General features: G+C 40.1%; 1 protein-coding gene across 1 annotated transcript in view; it reads right to left on the minus strand.

Annotated features, from left to right (window-relative positions):
• grapa (GRB2 related adaptor protein a) overlaps positions 1 to 19143 on the minus strand; it is a 45866-nt gene extending 26723 nt beyond the window's left edge. Inside the window, exons 1-3 of the mRNA XM_022209402.2 lie at positions 18749 to 19143; positions 10414 to 10511; positions 9272 to 9391 (exon numbers count right to left, since the gene is read on the minus strand). Of these exons, the coding sequence (XP_022065094.1) occupies positions 9272 to 9391; positions 10414 to 10511; positions 18749 to 18826 (296 nt within the window). The 5' untranslated portion in view covers positions 18827 to 19143. The remainder of the gene's footprint in view (positions 1 to 9271; positions 9392 to 10413; positions 10512 to 18748) is intronic.
• Between the last annotated feature and the right edge of the window lie 2976 nt (positions 19144 to 22119).

The following is a 22119-nucleotide window of genomic DNA, read 5'->3' on the forward strand; positions in this document are numbered from 1 at the left end:
ACAATGCTGCCATGGAGAGAGTAAAGGGGAAGAATGATGGAGGCAGTTTAGTGGCTAAGTGTGTCGACCTGCGTGTTGTTAAACCGCTCACAAGTTTACTCTGTATTTAAATCATTAAGCCATTCATAACCTCAGAGCTTCTTGTTTAGATAAATGTTGGGTTGTGTCAGTGTTTACCAAAGCCGCAGGCCTGCAGTTCCTGTAATAAATATGGATTTGAGTAGTCATGAAATATTTTCTCGGAGCCAGAGCTGCTTCAAGGGAAGAAATAATCTAATTGGGTTATGAACATTTCAACAGACGGAGCCAAAGAGCTGCAGGTTTTCTAGCTAAGTAAGGTTCACCCATAAGCTACACTCCATACGACTGATAGGCGAGGAAAAAGAAGGATCTTATGAGGCACTTTTGAAGTCTTGCTTAACTCTGAGGAAGTAATATTTTCTACCCAACTTAGCTTTTTAAACAAGAAGGTGACCTAATTTTTAGACGCACATTAAGTTAGCATGCTCTTCACTAAAAAATGTATTTCAGTCGTAGCCTAAGTATAATTTCGAATGAATCTTGTTTATTTTTCTGTTACCCTGATAGCACTTTACTTTTGTGGATTCTTGACATTTTGTCCCTTTAAACTGGTATCCTGAATTTGGTGAAAGTGCGGAAATTAGGATACAACTTCTTGATACACTGCCCGTCCAAAAAAAGTCCCACTCTGATATTTCATTTGACTGCCTTTAGGTCTGAGGACAACACACATTTGCTGTGGCATTGTTTCGATAAGCTTCTGCAATGTCACAGCATTTATTTCTATCTAGGTCTAGAGTTGCATTCATTTAAGATCTTGTACTGATGAAGGGATAGGGACTTCTCCAGGCCAATCCATGTGTGAAAATGACATCTCATGCTCCTTGATCCACTCATTCTCAGTGTGAGCCCCATGAATCCTGGCCTCATCACCTTGAAACGTGCCCGTGCCATCAGGGTAGAAAAATTCCATTGATGTAAAGACCTGGTCATCCAAAATCTTCAGGTAGTCAGCTGACCTCATTCTTTGGGAACATAACATTGCTGAACCTGAACAACCCCAGATCATAACCCTAACCCCCACAGGTTTGTAGGTACTAGCGATGATGACTGCATCACTTCATCCACCTCTCTCCTTCCCCTGATGCACCCATCACTCTGGAACAGGGTAAATCTGGACTCATCAGACCACATGACCTTCTTTCATTGCTCCAGAATCCAATCTTCATGCTACGTAGCAAATTGAAGCCTTTTTTTTTCCCGATTAGCCTCACTGATCTTAGAGCTACACAGCTGTTTATTCCCAATCCCTTCAGTTCCCTTTGCACTGTGCATGTGGAAATGCTGCTTTCACGATTAAACAGAGCCGTGAATTCTACTGTTGATTTCCTACGATCATCTAAGAGTTTGTTCTGACCACGTTTGTTCCTCAAAAATAATGGTTCATCACTATTCTTCAGGTTTTAATGATGTGTTGGACGGTTCTTAACTCGATTTTAGTAGTTTCATAAATCTCCTTAGTTGTTTTCTTTGCTTGATGCAGGCCAGTCATTTGACCCTTCTGAGACAGATTAACATCCTCTCTATGACCACAGGATATGTCTTCCAACATGGTTGTTTAAGAAATGAGAAGCTCCTCACTGAATCAGTTAGGGTTAAATAAGTTGTTGCAGCTGAAACATATTCATCACTGCAGTAATTATCCAATGGAAGGCTCTTACCTATTTGTTTAGTTAAATCCAAGTGGCGACGTTTTTTTTTTTTTTTTATGGACAGGGAGCGTAATTGTGCATCAGAGGGAGGGATGTTCATATTTTATTAAATTTGGTAAAGAGACAGTAAGTACAGTACATAAAATGACAAAATCACATTTTAGCAAATAAGTAGAAAAAGATGAAGAGTTCATTTGCAAAAACAGATAACTCCGTTTTGATAAATTTTCAGAAAACTTTTTTTTATTGTTTACTTGAGATAATATCAATCAAACTGAAGTTGAGTGGATTTGACTCAGTAGAAAAATACATGACAAAACAGAGAACAAATAAATTATTGTTGTTATTGTTATTATTATCTCAAGTAAACAATAAAAAATGAGTTTTCTGAAAACGGAGTTACCTGTTTTTTGCAAATGAACTCTTCAATTGGAAACAAGTTGACTTTCCTGTAAATTAGGTTGCAACAACGCGAATAGTTCATTTACGAGCAATCAAGTGATTTACGTAAGTACAACTAACTTAAACCAGTGGCATTATTATTTGGACAAACTTAATTCAAAAGTATATAGTTGAAGCAGTCCATTTAAACTGATCCCACAAATCTCTTCTTTTAGTGTCAAGTAAAGGACGTAAAAACAAGCCATTTAAGGCCAAAGAAAAATTGTGCATTTATGATTTTGTGATTGAATTTCCTCTATTCTGGCATCTGCTAGCGTGTTTTTATTTTTAGCCACTACTACAGGAGCTCTGAGGGAGACAAAGATGAAGCGAAAAGGCACAGAATAGAGTATGGTTCGAATAAAATGTGAAAACTGTAATAAAAAAAGGAGATGACAAACAAAAAAGTGGAGACCCTCCAGCGGGTTTATCTCCCAGAGGACTGGCTGGTCTTATTTCAGCTCCACTGTCAGTAGCAGTAAACAGAAATAAAAAGTTAAATCATACACCTGCTCCAACCACCATCAGCTTTTGCTTCGCTTGTCTGCTTTATCTGCTGTTGCTCTTTTCCTCTGTCTCTCTTCATCTCGCTTTTATATTTTCCCACTTCTCTTTGTTTCTCTCTGTATTTATGTTCCTGTCTCTCTCAGATGTGTTTTTGTTTGCAGACCTGAGGTATTAAATTGTGCCACAATGGGCTGTGCTGTAGAAAAAAACAAAATTAAACATTAAAAAAAATATATCACGAAAGACCGAAAGTAGCATGAATAAAAAAAGATAAAATCAAATATAAATAATAGTTTTTAAAATTCAGGGGTTGGTTAAAAGATATTCTTTAAAAAAAAAAAACTTCCACCAGAGTGAAAAAAGGTTAAATAAAAACTATATTTTGGCAGTTTGGGCTGTTATTTTAGGCCATTTTCCTCTTTATATTATAGACTTTTTTTGCCATATTTTTGAGAAAAACATGAAAAAAGGGGAATATAAAAATAACAAAAATAGACTTTAGAATTTACACGTGCTATAAAATAACATTTAAAAAAAATCTCCAACTTTGAAAAACTTTAAAATTTCAGATTTTAGTAGTTATTTAATATGTGAAAGTGTTAATTTCAAGTATAATACCCTAAAGATGTTTCTAAAATTAGTAATGATAACTACAAGTGAACACTACTTCAGCTGCCTGCTGACGATCACATGATTGTGATCCTACTACAAATCAACTTCTGCGGACTTGTGGGAGAATTATCCATCGGAAATGACAGGACAATTAATTAAATTGTGTGGGTGTTTCCGAGTTCCATCAATTCCCGCCGCCCGCTACATATTTAGGTCACACGATTCGGTATCCGTACACAACGTACACATACATAACACATGCCTGTACTCAGCACAAGGTCATTTTATTTGTGGGTACATCTATATTAAATGGTCACGTTCTACAGTGCTGTGCTTACGGCTACGAATTTTTTCAAGATTTCAGCTGTCGGAAATGATATAATGACTGAGCAGTCTTGGCAGATTACTATTCTCTCTCAGTGTTTGTTTTACCTTAGACTGATATAATTGTATTGTTTTTGTGTGTATTTCAGGAATACTAAAAAACCCCACATATATAGGAAAAATTCTCTTTTTTACAGTGAAGAGTGGCATTGAGACCCCTCTAACTCTCCACCAAAAAGAGAATGGGCGTAGTTCCCAGAATGTCCATTCGTGCTTTGATGGCTTGAGGACACAAGGACACAACTTAAAGGAGAATTTCACATTAAAAATGTATGGCACCCTGTGCCACATTTATTATATAGTGGTGTTGCACAACTTTCCTGACTCACTTCTTCACTCTGACATGCTCTTTTTCTGACACGTTTTCTCCACATGCCTTCATTTATCCAACTAAAATAATCTCATGTCCTTTTTTTTCTGAGGTACATCAAGTGTGAAATTGTCCCCCAAGTGATGACATTCACGGGATGTCGAACCCACTGTGGGTTACTTAAAGCTCAGAGAAGATTGTGTTGCTGTAAAATGGGCCCAGCCTGCAGGGTGAGTTCCCTTTAATGGTTCCTCTCTGGAGTAACGTCCCCGATAAGAGACTAATGATGACTGATGACAAGGAAGCTGAATGAAGGGCCACATTCAGTGCTTACTGGATGAGCCAGCCGCCGGTAGAGGCATGAGTCAGTGATATCAGAGGCCATGTCAGAAATGCTGGTATCCACACTAAATAAACTGTGGTATAGGATAAACCCTTTCAGGCAGCAGACTCGGAATCACCAGGTGGTTTTACGCCTCATTGAAACTGACGTTGGCCTGTTAACATTACAACAGAAGATCACTGTTTTATATGGTTTTACATTCAAGAGTACTTTTAGTAGCTTTCTATGCCTGAACATGCTCGAAAAGTCATGAAAATTTGCACACACATCAGAACTGGCGAAAAATTTCATATTTTTTAGGGCATGTGGAGGTGTGTGGCAAAATGGCTCCATAGCGCCCCCTACAAAATTTAAAAAATTGGAATTAGGCCAACTCAGAGGACATTTGGTCTAGACCTACAAAATTTGGGAGGCATATGCAGCACATCAGGAAACACAAAAAAGTCAATCACAGCCATGTTCTGAATCCAACAGGAAGTGTGCCATCATGCGTTAACTGTACAAAATCTATGAGCGAACATAAAATATTAACTTTAAGTTCAAGAAAACTCATTTTTTAACCACTGTAAAAAGAAATCTGTAATTTTAGGCTATTTTTTCCTCTTTATTTTATAGACTTTTTGTCGTATTTTAAAAAAGAACATATAAAGGGAATATAAAAACAACAAAAATACACTTTAAAATTCTCACATATAATATAAAATGGTACTAAAAAAATTCCAACTTTGAATAACTCTAAAATTTTGGATTTCAGTAGTTATTTATATTGAAAATGTCAATTTTAAGTTTAATACCCTGAAAATATTTTTAAAATTAGACATGATTTGTGACAAATAACACAAAAAGAAGTACTGACTGTGTGTTAGTAAAATTACAAAAATCCCAAATATGTATAGGCCTATGCATTTTTAAATAAAGAAAATATTCTTGAAGAAAGTTAGTCAGTTTAAAGAAAATATTTCTCTGTTGTATTTTGATGCAGGTAAATATCCTACATTAGTAATTACAAAGCTATAAAATACACTTAGTCTCGTGTAAAATCAAGGTTATAATTTGTGTCATATTTTAGACTTGGATGAGTTTATTAATCCCTGGAGAGAAATTTAGCTGCTACAGTAGCATGGGGATTCAATAACAAAATGCTGAAAACAAAAACTAGAGTTTTCATATAGCTTTGCAAACTTCTGAACAATAATTATATCAGTGAAAGGGACGTGAATGCCTCAAGCACGGACAAAGTTGTTGACAAACTCGATTCAGACAAACAAGTGTACAGGACTGTTCAGGCAAAGAAAATGTCTTTCGCCTTGTGTGACCTTCACGTGACACAAAACAAAGGCCACAGGAAAACCAACTGTGTACGTGTTTGCTTGCAAGTGAGTCTGTATGCAAGGCTATCTGCCGTACTGTTCAGATAAACACGTCATAAAAAAACAAGGAAGAGACAAATTTAGCTCGACAACATGATAGGAATCAGAAAGAAGGTCGGACAAAGTGATGTCTGCTCTCACAGGTTGGTCAGAAAGAAAGAAAAAATACCTGATATGCTGCCATTCACAACACTGCTGTATGAATAAAATAAATAAAAGCGAGTTTCACCATCCACTTTCCCTTAATGCGTACTGTCTGTGTCAGTTACTCATTTCCTGGAGAGCCTTTTGATCATTTACACAGTTGTTGCTTTCAGTGACATTTACGTGTAGGTGGGAGGCCCGGTATTGATAGTAAACGCTGTGTAGTAAAGTGTGAAAAAGGAAGTGAAATTTTCCATTGGAGATAAAGTAAAAGCTATCTCTCCTTCCTGTAAGAATCTGAAAAGTACCCAAATAAGAAAAAGGGACCAGGTATGCTTTAAGAAAAAAAACAACACAGAACTAAGTTTTAGAATTGAGGAAAACTTAGAAAAGACCAAATACATCCTTTGGGTGCATCTGCTGCTGAGTCAAAGAGAACTGGGGAAAATGCCCAGCTAGCAAAAAGGATTTCTCATCTCTCTCTGTAAAAGTCGAGCTTGGCATCGCTTTGCTTCACTTTCCAAAAATAAGCTACTAAATAACCCATTGGGACAGTTTCTCTGGCAAAGTTAGAAGTTAGTCGGCTGCCACAGATTTCACCTCTCAAAGTGTTCTGAAGCAAGCAGTGTCTTAAAGAAGTGTCCTGTATGTTTAGTCAGACACCAACAAATACGTAATGTAGACCACATGTCGATCACTTTAAAGGGCCCCACTCTGAACCATGTGTGAAGGCAGTAAGATGACGGTCTTTGTCTAGTCTCTAGGAATTTGAAGATTTTATAAACCTGGAGAGTTTGCATTCTGCATCAGTGCTAAATTGTAGATCATCCAGTCCATGTGTGTTTTATGAACTACAAGAAAACCTGCAACAGCGAGCTTATGGCTACCAAATCTGTTGCTGTGAGCTAACTGGTCTTTGTACAACCAAAGTGATTAAATGTGTTTATATGCTTGCATGAAGTCAAACATGTTTTCCACTGGGTGCTCTACCAGGGTAGCCTTGTTGTTTGGGATATAAATTGACAGTTTTCTTTCTTTGTGTGTGCAAAAGATGATGTTGGCATCATCAAGCCATGGCCTAAATTGCACAATGAGGCTGTTAGCAGCCATTTCTGAAGTTTCCGGGATGGATGCCAGCACTGTCAAGTTTTGTGCCACGGTTCTCTGATGAGAACTGGTAGATTTTTTTTTTCTCTGGGTTGGAAGTAAGTTGCTGCCCCAAGCCAGGGACTTTATGTATCTTGGAATCTTGTTCTTGGAAAAATGAACAATGGGATGGACAGATGGATTGGACCGCCGCCAGCAAGAATGTGGATGTTGCACTGGACCATCATGATGAAGAGAGAGCTAGAAGGCAAAGCTCTTGATTCATCAGTCGATCTGTGTTCCAAGCTTCACCTACCGTCATGAGCTCTGGGTAGACATAGAAGCAATCAAAATGCTTCTATCGCTAACACTGATAGAACACATTGAGAACAGAAAGTTGTTACATACAGTATAACTTAATATTTAACCCAATACATCATTTTTGTCTTTATTTTTCTGACGTACTATTCTTTTCTGAGAAAACTGTAATCTTATCTTGGTATTAAGATACATATACTATGCATTTTTGATCTTTTAAATGCACTGTATTGAATACCATGGTGGTAATTTCCTTTTATCTTTTGATGGTTAATTACATTTTTCCTCAGGAAATGAAGCCTGCAAAACGCAATAGCAAAATAAATTAAAGAGCAAAAGAGATAATAGCAGTGCTTATGACAAATATAATTATGACTAATATCTTTTGTTGTGGTCTTACAGTAACTGATCACCACAATCATATTTCACACCAATAACTACTAATATATCCTAACATCTCTGTGCATGCTTTATATTTTTAACACTATTAGATATTTTCATGATGGATGAAGGTGATTTGAATCTGTGAGAATAATTCATGGTGTGGAGTCACAGGTAAAAAAAAGTAATTATAGATAGAAGAGAAACTCATCCCTTCTGTAAATATATCATCAAACTGTTGTATTACATTAATATGGAAATGCTCCCTCCATGTCCAAGATATTGGATCTTGTCTCTCTTCCAGGTACCACCAGTGTTGCATCTCTTGAGCTTAGTTATTAAAAACTGCAGCAAAACGTATAAATTTATTGAGAAATTTTGCTAATTAACCAATTTAACCTTGCATCAAATTCATAGTGTTTCATGATTTTCTGCCTCCACCAACAGTTTTCCAGTATTACGGAAACAAAGTCCCATCTTGGCTTCATTTGTGGCCGTGAAAGTGGATCTGATTTTTCACAGACTGACGTCAAAGCTGGACCGAGCTGAGCTGTGACTGAAGTCTCTGCAGTTACCGCTGTCAGGACGTCTCCTCTGACAGGAGCGCTGTCAGCACACAAGAACCGCACGCATTCGCGAACTTACACAAACACCTGACCCATTTTTCAAGCTGCTACACCAATCCAGCAACAACAGCCAGAAAGACATCAGTAACAGCCAAATAAAAAACACAAGAAGCATAAAAAATCCTCCCTGTCCCCTCTTGGCAAATCTATTTTACACACCGCACCTCCCTTCTCTGCCTCTGCTATAATTTTCCCTTTATATTTTCTTAATATAGGCAACCTATTTTTCCCTTTCCTTGCCTTTCCTGCTTCCAAATTGCTGTCCTAAGACAAATCCACTGAGAGAGAGGCAGAGGGAGATATCACGCCCAAGCAATTTCACAACCAACCACAAAACAACCCACAAATCCAACTCTTAACTCCTGACTTCAGCCAGGTTGTCTTACAGCCCCGGGAGCTCAGCTAAGAGCCAACTCTTAGTTCCAAGTCTGGCCTTTATCATCTCCAAACTCCAGACTCCCCATCACACACACACACACACACACACACACACACACACACGCTCTAACTCTCCACCTCCGATATCCACACAGCCACCCGAGGCACCAACACCAAGCCTCAGCTGCATTCCTGACCGCCGTCCACTGACAGGACAACCGATCAGCCCCATCAGCAGCTCCAGATGCTGCGGTGTGCCAGACAGGATTAGCTCACATCAGGCTGGAGGGCTTGCAGATCCTCCCTCTTACCCTCCGCCCCACACCTTATCCTCTCACGCTCTTCTTCTGATCTCCTTCTGCCACCAGACACACACAGTGTCATGCATGCACACATCCAAAATGCATTAACGGGAAAAAAACGAGGACGTCTGCATGCAGTATATGTCAAGATTCATTTAGACTGCATGTAAATGACACAAAACTAGCTGCTGTGTAATGTGAATATGTGTTATATAAAGGAATGAGTACAACAAAGTACTCATAATAACCTGAGAAAAACAACAAGCATTCATTTAAATGTGCAGAATGCAGAGCAAAAAGGGGACATTTGGAAATGCGAGAGTAATTATCTCCTACCTGACGGACATGGAGAACTCCCCAGGTGCACTCTCGCTCTCTCTGACCAGAAAAGCTCCACACTCTCTGTGTCTGAGTCGACTTTCTGCCACGCCACGAGAAATACGACCGGCAAACCAGCTGGAGGCGAGACAGAAAGTGAGTAAATAAGCAGAAAGGTCACCGATGTTGCTTTTTTAAAATACATATGTTGTTAAGGTCTCTGAGCAGCTCCGGCACAAATTTGCACACAAGCCTGAGAAATTGTTGTCTGCGGATATCTACTGGCTCGAAATGTTTGAAAGGATTTAAAAGAAGAAAAAGCTCCAAAAAAGTAAAGATCAGTGCTGACAAAGAAATGAAAGAGAGGTCAGAGGTGAGAAAAGAACATGAATAATTCTGAAGTTATTTTAAAATGTGTTGCTAAATATGCAACACCAAAAACGTTGAATTTGAGTTGTCAACTGTGGAAGCAATCGTGTCATTTTTCATTTCTTTTTTCCCCCCTCTCATTAGTCTTGCTTAGCGGAGCATTTTTCCTTGGATGCAATGTTTGCATAAATGACATTCTGCTTTCATGGACCTGCAACAGCAGTCGGTTTGATGACTCATATGAAGAGAGAGCCATCCACAAATTGCAGGATCCCCTCGGTTGAGGCTATTTGGCCAGAATTCTGGGTTTTTATTTCCCGACTCTGTGAAGAAATGTGGAGGATGATGAAGAAGGAAAACACTCAGAGACACACATCCTAACAGACATCTCCCAGGGGGGTGAGCACAAACTTAACCTGGAAACTCGGAGCGGGCCGTGCATCAGTGTTCATTAACGACCCCGAGCCGCTGAAATGGCTGCGTTTGTCACAGCAAATGTAGAACCCAGCTGGTGTTGAAGCATCTGATGGAGATCCAGGGTGTACCAGCAGCTTCACTGTAAACACACATGGCTATATCATGTGTGATTGCGTAAGGCAGCCAGTGAGTGTACCCCCTTGGGTGCACTGCCTTATGTCGAAGTACAGATGTCCAAAGCAGAGCAGAAAACACCCGGAGCTGTACACATCCTCACTGATGAGCTGTTTAGATAGACCAGCACTGCATGTGTGAAATGTTTGCATCTGTCTGACAGATCAGCTGAAGATGTGTGTGCGCGTTTGTGTACTTACGCGTGTGGCCGCAGGTTAATGTAGTTTTTCGGCACAAAGCCTTTCCTGTTGTGGAGCTCAGCCGTGTACCAGTTTGGATCATCCTCCATGTTCGTGATCTAAGAGCAAGCACACACACGTACACACGGATGAAATGTTGCCCACATTGATGTTGGTGCAGCCTATTACTGTAAGGTGAAAGGCCACTATCATTCCTCACCCTCTCTCTATATATCGCTCCTCGCCCCAGGTCTCTCTGCTGAGCCAGAGCTGCCGCTTTCATCCATCTTTTTTTGTATCCTAAGGCCCTCAACTCAATCAAATTTGAAAGAATTGTCGGTCTTTCATGATTACACACATGACAGCCAGCAGACGTGAGTTAAATTAACCAACACTTTTGATCCAGTCGACTCACAGCCTCATTTGGTCCCACTATGACCACAAGCTCTTGGTGGTTTGATGTTAGCTAATGTTGACTTTAGGACTCTGCATTAGGGATGCAGAGTTTGTTAAGTATTTCTGAGCTGATTTGTATCGGGATGAGCCTAAGCCTGACGCTTTGTTTACACCTGCTGTCACACAGGTGTCACAGCTTTTAGGACGACTTCAGGGATGAAATTTCTCAGTGTAATTTTTCATCAGTAAATGCTTAATTGATAACACAAATGAGGTACAGTAGAGTTTCGTATCGTTGCTGCTTTAGTTATTTGGGCTAAAAAAAAAAAAAAAAAGAGAGAGCGCAATCACATATATCACCAGGGAAACAAATACTGCCCTAGTTGCTCCCAGTTTGACTGAACCACATGAGTTCTGGAGGTCATTAAGCATCACAGAAGTCTTTGTCATAGTGGCCGCTGCTAGCTAAACTCCCACAGTGTTCTCAGCTTACTAACACCTGTTGGCAAGTTAAACACTAAGAGACACAATCAGGTACTACAGCTAATCTACGATACATTTTTTGAATTACTAGCAAAAAATACATCTTTTTGTCCATCTTTTGAAGCTTGTGGAGCCACAGTATATCCACATGTTCTCGACACTACATTTCATTGAACTTTACAACAAGGTTCATGACCGCATATGTAACATAAAGGGACAGCTTTGATGAGATGCAAATTTTCAGTTGTTCAAACTACTTGAATTGGAATGGCAGCAAAAAAAAAAAAATTTGATTGGGACATCCCTTCTGTGCTTTATTTGTGCCATATTTAGATTACATTTTCATATGCCTGAAATTTAGTTTTTTTTAGACGTTTGATCACAAAAGTTTAAAATCTAACTTAGCAATGTGTAAACCATATCATGCAAAATCCACTTTTTCATTGTTTTTGAACATAATGGAATTGAAGTGTTAGAATCGGGCTGGGATTTTAACATGTTAATTTCCATTAATTAATTATAGAAAAAATAACACATTTAAAAAAATAATGCACGTAATCGCACCTTTCTGAGTTCCCTAATTTCTGGCACACTGGTAAGACTGATGCACACTTGGGTAAAAGCATGGTTGTGTGCAAATTATGCAGCAAACAGTTTTCTTACCACCGCAGCACTTCAAGCCCATGGTATCACCTCAATGCAAATCATGTTGCTGTGAGCATCAGATCTAACGTTAGCTACGACAATCCTGGTACAGGCAAACGGTAGCCTAGCAGCGCTAGACCCATGTTCTGAAGACGCAAGGGTCTAGGCATGCTTGACAGGGAGGGAGGCGGGCTAAAAGATTGTCTATCAAATCACTCTGCAGCAATTGGGTAGGTATACAACCAATCAGCGCAACGAATAGGCTCCTAGAGCGCCGGAAATCAGAGGATGCAGTAGTTCGGTGAAGCCTTATTTATACAGTCAATGGGTGAAGCTCAAGTATATTACAGACATGTTAACAGAAAGATTATTCAGAGTCGGTGCTAATGGAGCTCAACGACTGTTGTCGTTTTTGTTGTCGACCCTGGCAGAGAATTAAATTTGTTGTCGTGGGTTGTCTAGCGCGGCTAGGCTAGTTGTTTCCGGTTGTTTCTGTCAGAATCGTCGTGCCTCTGTCGTCACTTAGTTATGCCCGCCTTCTGACTCTACACTTCATGGTGATTCGTCCGGCCAGTTTTAGGAGCATCCAACCTCGAGCCTTACGGAGGGTAACTAGACCCACCCTGGCAGAGAATTAAATTCTGTGGGTTGTCTAGCGCGGCTAGGCTAGGCAAACGGTGCAGCCATCCTACAATAGACCATTTTTCAAGGTAGTGTCTACAGATACGGACCCGTACCCGTAGCGCTACGGGTACGGCACTTTCCATTTGCCAGACAGATACGGACCCGTACGCGAGTCTCGCGAGTCAAGAAGCTGCCAACCACTGCAAACTGTTGAAAGGTAAGCAAAGGTTAAGGTTAGAGTTAGTGCTAGGGTCAGGTTTAGGGTCCGTACCTGTAGTACCGATGCTACGGGGCCGTACCTCCAGCGTCTACCGGGAGTCACGTGACCAGATCTCGCGTATCTGATTGGCAAATGGAAAGTACGGGTCCGTACCTCTAGCAACTACCATTTTTCAAGTCAATGAAAGTGCTTGAGTTTACAAAAAGTCTTAGAATGTTGGATGTAAGAGCTATAATTACGCGTTGAGTTTGCAGTAATCTGTAAATGTAGTGGACAGATGAAAAATGCACAGATAAATATGAATGACACATAAACATTTTTGTGGTTTAAGTTCACGTATATGTCTATTTATTGATTTATTCGTCAACCAAAAATTCTTTGAACTGACAAATTTTGCTTATAGTGTCAAATATTTGACAAAAAAATGCGATTAATCGTGATTGATTAATTACCAAGCCTCTAATTAATTAGTTTTTTTAAAATCACGTCCACTGGTTTAGAGACTTGCAAAATATGAGAAAAGCCATCCCTCATTTCTTTGCATTGTGTATAGCTTAGAAAGTGTGTCTCTAAACAGGTCATTGAGGGCAGGGACAGCAACAGCTCAGTTGGATTTAAAGCTACAGACATCTGACATGTTAGATCTGAGCAGTATTTTGAGCCGAAACTTGAAATGCACTTTCTCGGACAATGTGAAACATACTCTGACTTGACAGGTGTATGGGACCGTTAAAAATTTACTTTCTGCAATTTTACCAACATTTAACCCCTAAATGTCTGAAATGAGGCTCAGGTTCCGTTAATCACAGACGATAAATATGTGGACAGTTGACCAAGCATTTATGGTAACTAAAAGCAGGATGTGCAAGCTTATAACAGAGAGTGTAAAATAGCAACAAAAAAGTTGGGATACATTGTGGTTATGTCACAAATCATCAACAAAATTAACAAATACCTGCAAACAGTATATTCGGTGCATTTAAGTAATTCTTGCAAACACAGGCGGTAACTGAAAAAAGTGACAGCTGTTTGTTCTTGCATTGACTCTTGTGATGCAGCCCTCAGCTTCATTTTGAATAAAACTGGCACTTGTAATCGAAAATTATTAATATTTTGACAGTTTTTTGACAAGCTTAGTGTGTAGAAGACAGTCTGTAATTGTGAGAGACACATTGTCTCCTGATATGTTCCCTCCTTTAATGTTTACCTGTTTTATCCTCTCCCATTTCAGTGCTTGATGCTCTGCTCGGGTTCTTTTGTCATTTTTTATTCAGTATGCTAATCCAGCTGTGACACGGCACGTCATTTTGATATTTTAAGATGCTGCTTTGTTTGCTCTGCCTGCCTTGCTGTGACACATTTTAGAAACCTTCTGTTTTGCTTATCTTTCCTACAGAGCTGCAGTTCATTCCGTTTTTGAACTCTCATTGCATTGCCTCTGTGCTTTATTGGGGAAACTAAAGACTTTAAATTAGCATGTGACATAAAGTTAAAGCATCCCACCTCACCTAAAGTTTCACATTCCATCCTGCCAGTGAGAACGTCAGCGCGGCTATGATGGAGAACTCCTTGGGCAATGTTGCTCATCTGCCATAAAGTTGCTGCGTTCCCTCTCTGCCCTCAGAAACTTCATTTCATGCACCAGCTGTTTGGAATGGCTACACCGCACATTTGTACAATCATTTTAAAATGTGTTGCAGGCTATGGAATGATTTACTCTCCATAGCATCAGTCATTGTTCACTCACAAACCTGGATGATTGCCTTTTCGATAAGTTGCCGGTTTCAGTCTCAGCCAAACAACAGTGTGACTGAGTGGAAATCTCTGTTGAACAACTCCTTGCAATGTTTTCGACAGTTTAATGCTTTATTTTATACTAAAACTTTTCTGTGGACTACCATTCTCACATAAGTAGCACAGTTGGGTGTTTTTCTTTGCCATCGCCTCAATGAGTTTACCACTTTAACTCATACTGTGACTATCAAACGTTGATTTTTCTAACCACAATTTTGTGGAAAAAGCAACGTCTCCACCTCATCTCCTCTTCTCATGTCGAGTGACACCGTTTGGCTTCTTAATTTCATTTTTCCATTGCGTACATTAGGTTAAACAGCCACTAAATGAACTGTAAATCTGTCATTACTGTACTGTATTGTGAAAAATAAGATTAAAATCCTTGTTTGTTGCATTTTTATTGCTTACAGAGTCTCTTGAGAGAGAACACTGTTAGTTTAGATCCTGCTGCAGTCTGCTTGGGGGGAAAAAAGGTCCACAGTTTGCTCCGTGTTTTAAATTTTGCAGAATGTCACCTGAATTAAGTAATAATTTAACTGTAGTTCTTGGTACAGCTGTTGGGAAATTTGAACAACTAGCAACACTGTTTAAATTGTTGTGTTAAATGTTTTCCATGTCCAATATATGTTTTATTTATTTAGATATAGACAGTCTTGGGGTTGTCCTACACATTACCTTTAAAAAGTAATACGCTCCTCCTTTTAGGCAGTAATTTAGTGCACTAACTGTTAAATTACTTTTGTCTTACTCTTAAACACTGCCTAAAATGCATCGTCTTGTAATTTCCATCGGCAATATAACTTTAAAACCTCGCATGTTCCTACGTATCAGCACAATATCTCTGCTACACAAACACAAAATGCTTCTTTTATGTTTTTTTCATAAAGTATTATTACAAAGCCAATAGCAAAGTTGCTAAAAAAAAAAACAGCCCATAGGGCACTTCAAAGAAAAATCTTCGAGTGAACAAAATGTAATTGTATGTGTAAGAGAATAAAGGTGCATTAATGTGTTAAAAACAAGTAATGTGTTACTTTGCTATGCCCTACCATCTCCCTGGATTTGAAATGTTCTTCTTATATTCGACCCATTTCCTGTAAATCTGCACAGAAGTGGTATATTTCAGATGTTTGTCCACAACCACCCCCACTGATTTCGCTGTGACTAACTCATTCCAGTGAATTCAACAATTACACAATTAACCCTGAAAGTGACAATCATACTCCGAGCCCGAAAATGCATACAAAATTTGAACATGGCAGTAGACTGCAAAGATTGTACCCTGAACTCTTAATGAGTCTGAAAAACAGGTCAGGTATGATTGCCTGCACCTGGTTACCGCGCTCAGGCACAACGTGACAGGAAGCAAACAAGTAAAAGGAGCATTTTCCCCCTCAAGTCCAGTTAATTTTTCAGAAACCATGCACAAATTCAATTTTAGCGAAATCTGCTGTGTTTGGGGTCAATTTGAACACATTCAGTCTTTTAATGTCTCTAAATAAATGATCTATCATAAAACGAATCTTTTCTTTTTCTTCATATTTAACCCTCGTATTACCTTCAAATTTACTAAAATCTTTTATCCTCGGGATCAATTTGACTCCAGCAATTTAAACCTCTGGAAAATTATTTTTATTAAAATTGGTCCTGCAGTTTATGCGTCATGTACTTTATGTCGGTTTGTTGACTACCTAAGTAGCCCTTTCAATAAAACCCCCCCCCCGAAACTCACTCCCCTCATACATCCAGAATGCCAGAAATTTGCAGATCACAATGAAATTTGCAGATCACAACAGAAAAACGACTTCTGTTAACAAGATTAGTAGCATATATTGTTCTGACCCCAGAAAAAAAACGCAATTTCAAGAAGTTTAGGGTCCTAAAGTTTTTTGAAGGTAATAAAATTGCATGTTATAGTGACCTCAGTAACCAAAGCTAAACGGTGTGAAACATTGATATTTCTCATATGTTTTCTACAGCTAAAAGCCTAGGTTCAAATTGACCCCAAAGAACACTGATGTGTACAACATGTGTACAGGACATTGAAAACATATCGTCACGTTAATTTTGTGTTTACTCAGTTGTCCCCATTAAATCAGGAAAAGTCATTTATAGGAATATCATTGCAGTAACTGGATACTACCTGTGATTTTATTGGCAGCCAGAGAGAGACAAGTTATCGCATTCCCGTGTTGGTGTTTGTCGAACAAACGAAACGCGTGTTTTTGCGCTCCACTTTTGTCTCCCCCGTGTCAAACTTGGCCACACTGTCTTCCAGCTTTTAACAGAATGTCAGAGCTGCGACTTTTTGTTTATCCGTGAAGCTATTTTTATCCTTTCTTTATGAGTCAACTCAGTTCCACATGGCTACTGCACAATAAAACATGAAGAAACCGATGCACCCCAATAGAACAGTATATATAAACCCATCTGCTCTCCTCCGTGTTGCCAGCAAGGTGTAAAGACAAAGAGCATCTCTGGGGACTAAATGAAGCCTTTTTATGCTGGAAAGGTGGGGTCTGACACAGTAGAAGGACACCAGTAAGCAGCAGCAGGAAAGTGTCTGACTGTCCATGTAGCCTTTTTGGACATGATGGACATTTAACATGACGCTGTGTGCGTCATTATGATGTTTTAAAGCTTAGGCCATCTGGCACTTGAACCAGAAACGGACAAAGGTTGAAGAATTATTTAAAAGCACTGTTTGACCTAAGCCTGAACCAGAGCTGTTGGCATGTTTGCAGAGACAAGAAAGCCGTTTATCCCAGCAGAAGGACCGAAACCGTGTCGCATAAAGCTCAGCAGCGTTTTAGTGTTGGCCCCATTTTTAGTTACAGTAAATGCCTCGCTGTGGCCAGGAAGCATAAGTTCAAATAAAAGACTATTGTAATGATATTCACTGACAGCAAATTGAAATGCCACCTCATACTGGCTGCATCATTCACTGACACTCAGCTCCGAGCAAATGACTTCTCAGACAGCGGAAGTGAGAAGCATTTTTATTCATGTGTAGTGACGGGATGAATAGTAAATGAGCCTGCTCCATACAGTAAAAAGGTAAATTCCATCCTTGGGCATTATTGTCTTGTAAGACGTTATCAAAAACATGTCATGGGGTGATTTTGTGATGAAGTCTATCCTTCCACATGACTCAAAAGTCCCCAAAAATATCTTTGGAAATATAAGTGGATATAGCAATATCCCAATGAAAACAAAACTTGAAATGCAGCTGGTCTACTGAGGCAAAATTCAATGGAGAAATTCATCTCACTGTGTCTTTTATCACGGATTTCTTAGTGTATGACTGTGCAAGTCTAGAAAAAAAAGCTTTTTATCTTCAATTCTGAGGTTTATGTTTGATGTCTTAGTTTTCTGCTACAGTAATTTCTTGCTGTCTCTTGTCCATCCAAAAGAAAAAAAAGACTATTATGCATCCTCAAAATTAGATAAGCCTGTCATTTCAAGAAACATGCTTATTCCATTTCTTCCATTGCCCAAAAACCCAGCAGACAGTTCAGCGTGTTTCAGTTCAGCCAAGAAACAGTTCGACACACAACAAACCACAACTTCTTGTTTTTAGCTTTTGCACAGATTAACCAAATAAAATGTGATGTGTTCGGGACTTTTAGAGGTGTTTGAGGGCAGATTTGAGGAACAGGGATAACTGTGAATCTCACTGTTTTAAGTCTGTATGTTAAGCTAAGCTTACTGACTGAAGAAAAGAAACATATTTCCAGAAATTTCAAACTATTTCTTTCATGTGGTTTGCAGTAGCTTCCATAACAGAGCTGTGCAAATGAAATACATTCTTATTTCTGTGTATTCTTTGTTGCCAGCCACATCAAATACAACAAATCCTAGTTTATAACGTTCAAAACAAGTTCAAGACTTCTTCTACATGCTGGTTTTTCACACTGATCTTTCTTAGTACGCAGCAGCACCAGCGCCTGGATACAGAATGTCAAGAGCTGTAGGCGCTAAAGTTAAAATTGTTGTAATTATCACAGTCAGTGGAGGCAGAGACAGAGAGAAGAAAGAGATAGATAGATAGATAGATAGATAGATAGATAGATAGATAGATAGATAGATAGATAGATAGATAGATAGATAGATAGATAGATAGATAGATAGATAGATAGATAGATAGATAGATAGATGAAGTGTAAGAAAAAAATGAAAAATTCTTTATCTTACCTTGAGCAAGTCTCCCTTGTTGAAACTGAGTTCATCGCCCTCTGTGGCACGAAATGTATACAATGCCACTGCTTCCATGCTGCTAAAGCCCCCCCCACACACACTCACACACACACACACTCACACAAACACACACGCCAGGACCCCCACTAATGCCCCTGGCACAAGCGGCAGGGGAGGGGGGGTGGCAAAAGAGGGAGAAACGTGGCCAAAAAAACCAAACAGATGAAATAAGACAATATGATGGGAAAACAAAGAGGGAGAGAAGAAGAGGACAAGAAGAGGTCTGGTCTGTCCGCTGAGCAACAGAGCGTGTGAGAGAGTCAGAGCAGAGGATGAGAGAGAGTGAGCTCGGCGAGGGGAAAAACACGACTGGCTGCTGCTCAGCAACACACTGCCATGAGTAACATTCAGAGAGAGAGAGAGAGAGAGAGAGAGAGAGAGAGAGAGAGAGAGAGAGCAAGTAGGGGCAAGAGAGTGGGAGGCACTTCCTGAGTATATATTTGTCTTTACACTCTCGGTGTGGCTTCTGTGGATTCTGTGTATGTGCTTCCCTCACTCAGCGTTTCTGTGTGTCTGTGTGGTTTGTCGTCTGCCATCCTGCTTTAGTTTGACACCTTCAAAGTGAAAAGTGATCTCATGTTCTCACTTATCACCTTTGAAGATTGTAATCTTTGATGTTATTCATTAGCATTTATTAAACATAATTTAAAGCGCCCTCAGAAGGTTGTTAGATTTCAGGTGCAGTATTCACTTGCACAGCCGCCATCCTCTCTTTCCGCTCTTCTGCTTGAACCTTCTATTTATGTGACATTTTTTAGGTAGTTTTTGTCACATTGGAGATTTGCAAGGCCTCTTCGGGGCTGCACAGTGGATTGGTGGTTAGCACTTTGGCCTTGCAGCGAGAAGATCCCCAGTTTGCAAGCCGGCCTTCCCAGGATGTTCTTCCTGTGCATACGTGGGTTTTCTCCAGGTACTCCAGTTTCCTCCCACAGTCCAAAAACATGCAGGTTAAGTGCTGATTCTAAATTGTCAGTAGGTGTGAATGCGAGTGAGATTGTTTGTATATGTAGCCCTGCAATAGACTGGCAACCTGTCCATGGAGTCCCCTGCCTTCATCCTGACTCAGCTGGCATAGCCTTCAGCTCTCTCTGTGACCCTAATGAAGAGGACTGTATAGATAATGGATGGATGGAAAGCATCTGGGGTTGCACAATGCATTTTCCAAAACAGGAAAAGCAGTACTCCACCAAGGCTGCTCAGTTGTGGTATCATTTCTGATGGCTGAAATCTTGAAAAAAATTTGTGGCAGAAATCACGGTACCATAGAATGTGGCCATTTAATATATACTCTACTCACAATAAGTTAGGGATATTGTGAGGTCCTCAGTGGATTTCATACATTAGGTGTTTGTTTCACTTCAGTGATTTTGGGGATAGGGAGGCAATTGTATTAGGATGCTAGAGACACCTCATTTTGTGTTTTCCACGTAATGGTCTCACTGTGTACAGTGCACCTTACATATTGGGGTAAATACCAGAAAACACAAAAAGACAACCCTTTTCAATGTGGCATCAATTTCAACATTCTCTGATTATAAAAAGCTGGTATTGTCGGTAAGTCATTCCCAGTTCATCATTCAAGCAGCCATGAACACACGACGTCACTTAACAGACAAACAGCGCCACCTGGCCATAGCGCGCCTTCAGGTCGGTAGCAGGCAGTCAGATGTTGCTCGTGAACTTGGTGTGTCTCATCAGCAGACTTGCAGAAAGACACAGAACTACTGGCAGTGTTGGTGACAGATCCAGGAGTGGAGGCCCACGAGTGATAGACAGCAATGATGACCAGTACCTAAGGACCTATGCACTCAGACACCGTTATACAACTGTCACACAGCTGCAAGCCTGTTTACGACAAGTGAGGGGTACTAGGGTTTCCAGACAAACCATTCGCAACTGACTCCACTTCGGCTTAAATGCCAGACGACCATTGCAGGTGACTCCACTGACACCAAGACGCCGCCGTGACTGTTTGCAGTAGACACAAGACCATGCGACCTGGACAATGCAGCAGTGGTCCTGTTCACTGATGAGTGTCAGGTCACCTTGCACAGAAATGATCATTGTCAGTGTTGCTGGAGAAGGCAAGATGAGTGATAGGCCGAGGTCAACATGGTCCCCAGGGTTCGCTTTGGTGGAGGAGATGCAGCAGTCTGGGCAGGCATCACCAGTCAGCGCAAAACAGATTCGGTGGTTGTAGATGGCTCAGGTACTGCATGTTCTTACCTCAGAGACATCATAGAACCTATCACTATGCCCCAGTTCTGCCAGCACACCCCCAACTTTCTGTTCATGGATGATGCTCTACCACATGGTGCCAGAATTGTCACAGCTCGACTTCAGGAAGTTGGAGTGCCTCATATGGTATGGCCAGCAATGTCCCCTGACCTGAACCCCATAGAGCACGTCTGGGACCAGCTGAAGCAGCGACTGGATGCTCGTACCCCACGTGACCTGGCAGAACTATGTGTAGCACTTGTGGAGGAGTGGAACGCATTGCCTCAGAACAACATCATGAGGCTAGTTAGGAGCATGAGACGTCGCTGTCAAGCTGTCATTGCAGCAAATGGCGGAAACACCCGCTACAGACTTTGTCAGTTTTGGTTATTTGGGGCTATCTTTGTCATTGTCTAAATTGTTGGGGTAATAAATATTGTACTAATGAAGATGGGGCATCTTCTCTTTCATTAATATTAATATCAAATGGAACTATTACTTATTTCATTAAAATTCAGACCAAATAGGAAAAGCACTCATGTAAATAGCAATATCCCTAACTTATTGTGAGTAGTGTATGTTCCCACAAACAAAGTGACCTTGTGCTGAGCACAGACGTGTGCTATGCATGTGTACATTATGTACGGATACCGAGTCATGTGACCTAAATATGTAGCGGGCAGCAAAAACTGATGGGACTTGAAAACACCCCCACAATTTAATCAAATGTTCCTTGTAATAATTCCGACAGGTAAGTCCCAATAAGTCTGCAGCAGTCGATTTTCAGTAGGGTCGCAATCATGTTATTGTCAGCAGGCAGCTGACGTAGTGTTCATTTGTTGTCATAGTGACGCCATGCCGCTATCTCACATTGATACGGAAATCTTTAACAAATCTATGGATCCAGACTATAAGTGTTTTAGTGTTGGCCCCATTTTTAGTACGGTAAATGCCTCGCTGTGGCCAGGAAGCATAAGTTCAAATAAAAGACTATTGTAATGATATTCACTGACAGCAAATTGAAATGCCACCTCATACTGGCTGCATCATTCACTGACACTCAGCTCCGAGTAAATGACTTCTCAGACAGC

The sequence above is a fragment of the Acanthochromis polyacanthus genome, chromosome 21, assembly GCF_021347895.1.
Source record: "Acanthochromis polyacanthus isolate Apoly-LR-REF ecotype Palm Island chromosome 21, KAUST_Apoly_ChrSc, whole genome shotgun sequence".
NCBI lineage: Eukaryota > Metazoa > Chordata > Actinopteri > Pomacentridae > Acanthochromis > Acanthochromis polyacanthus.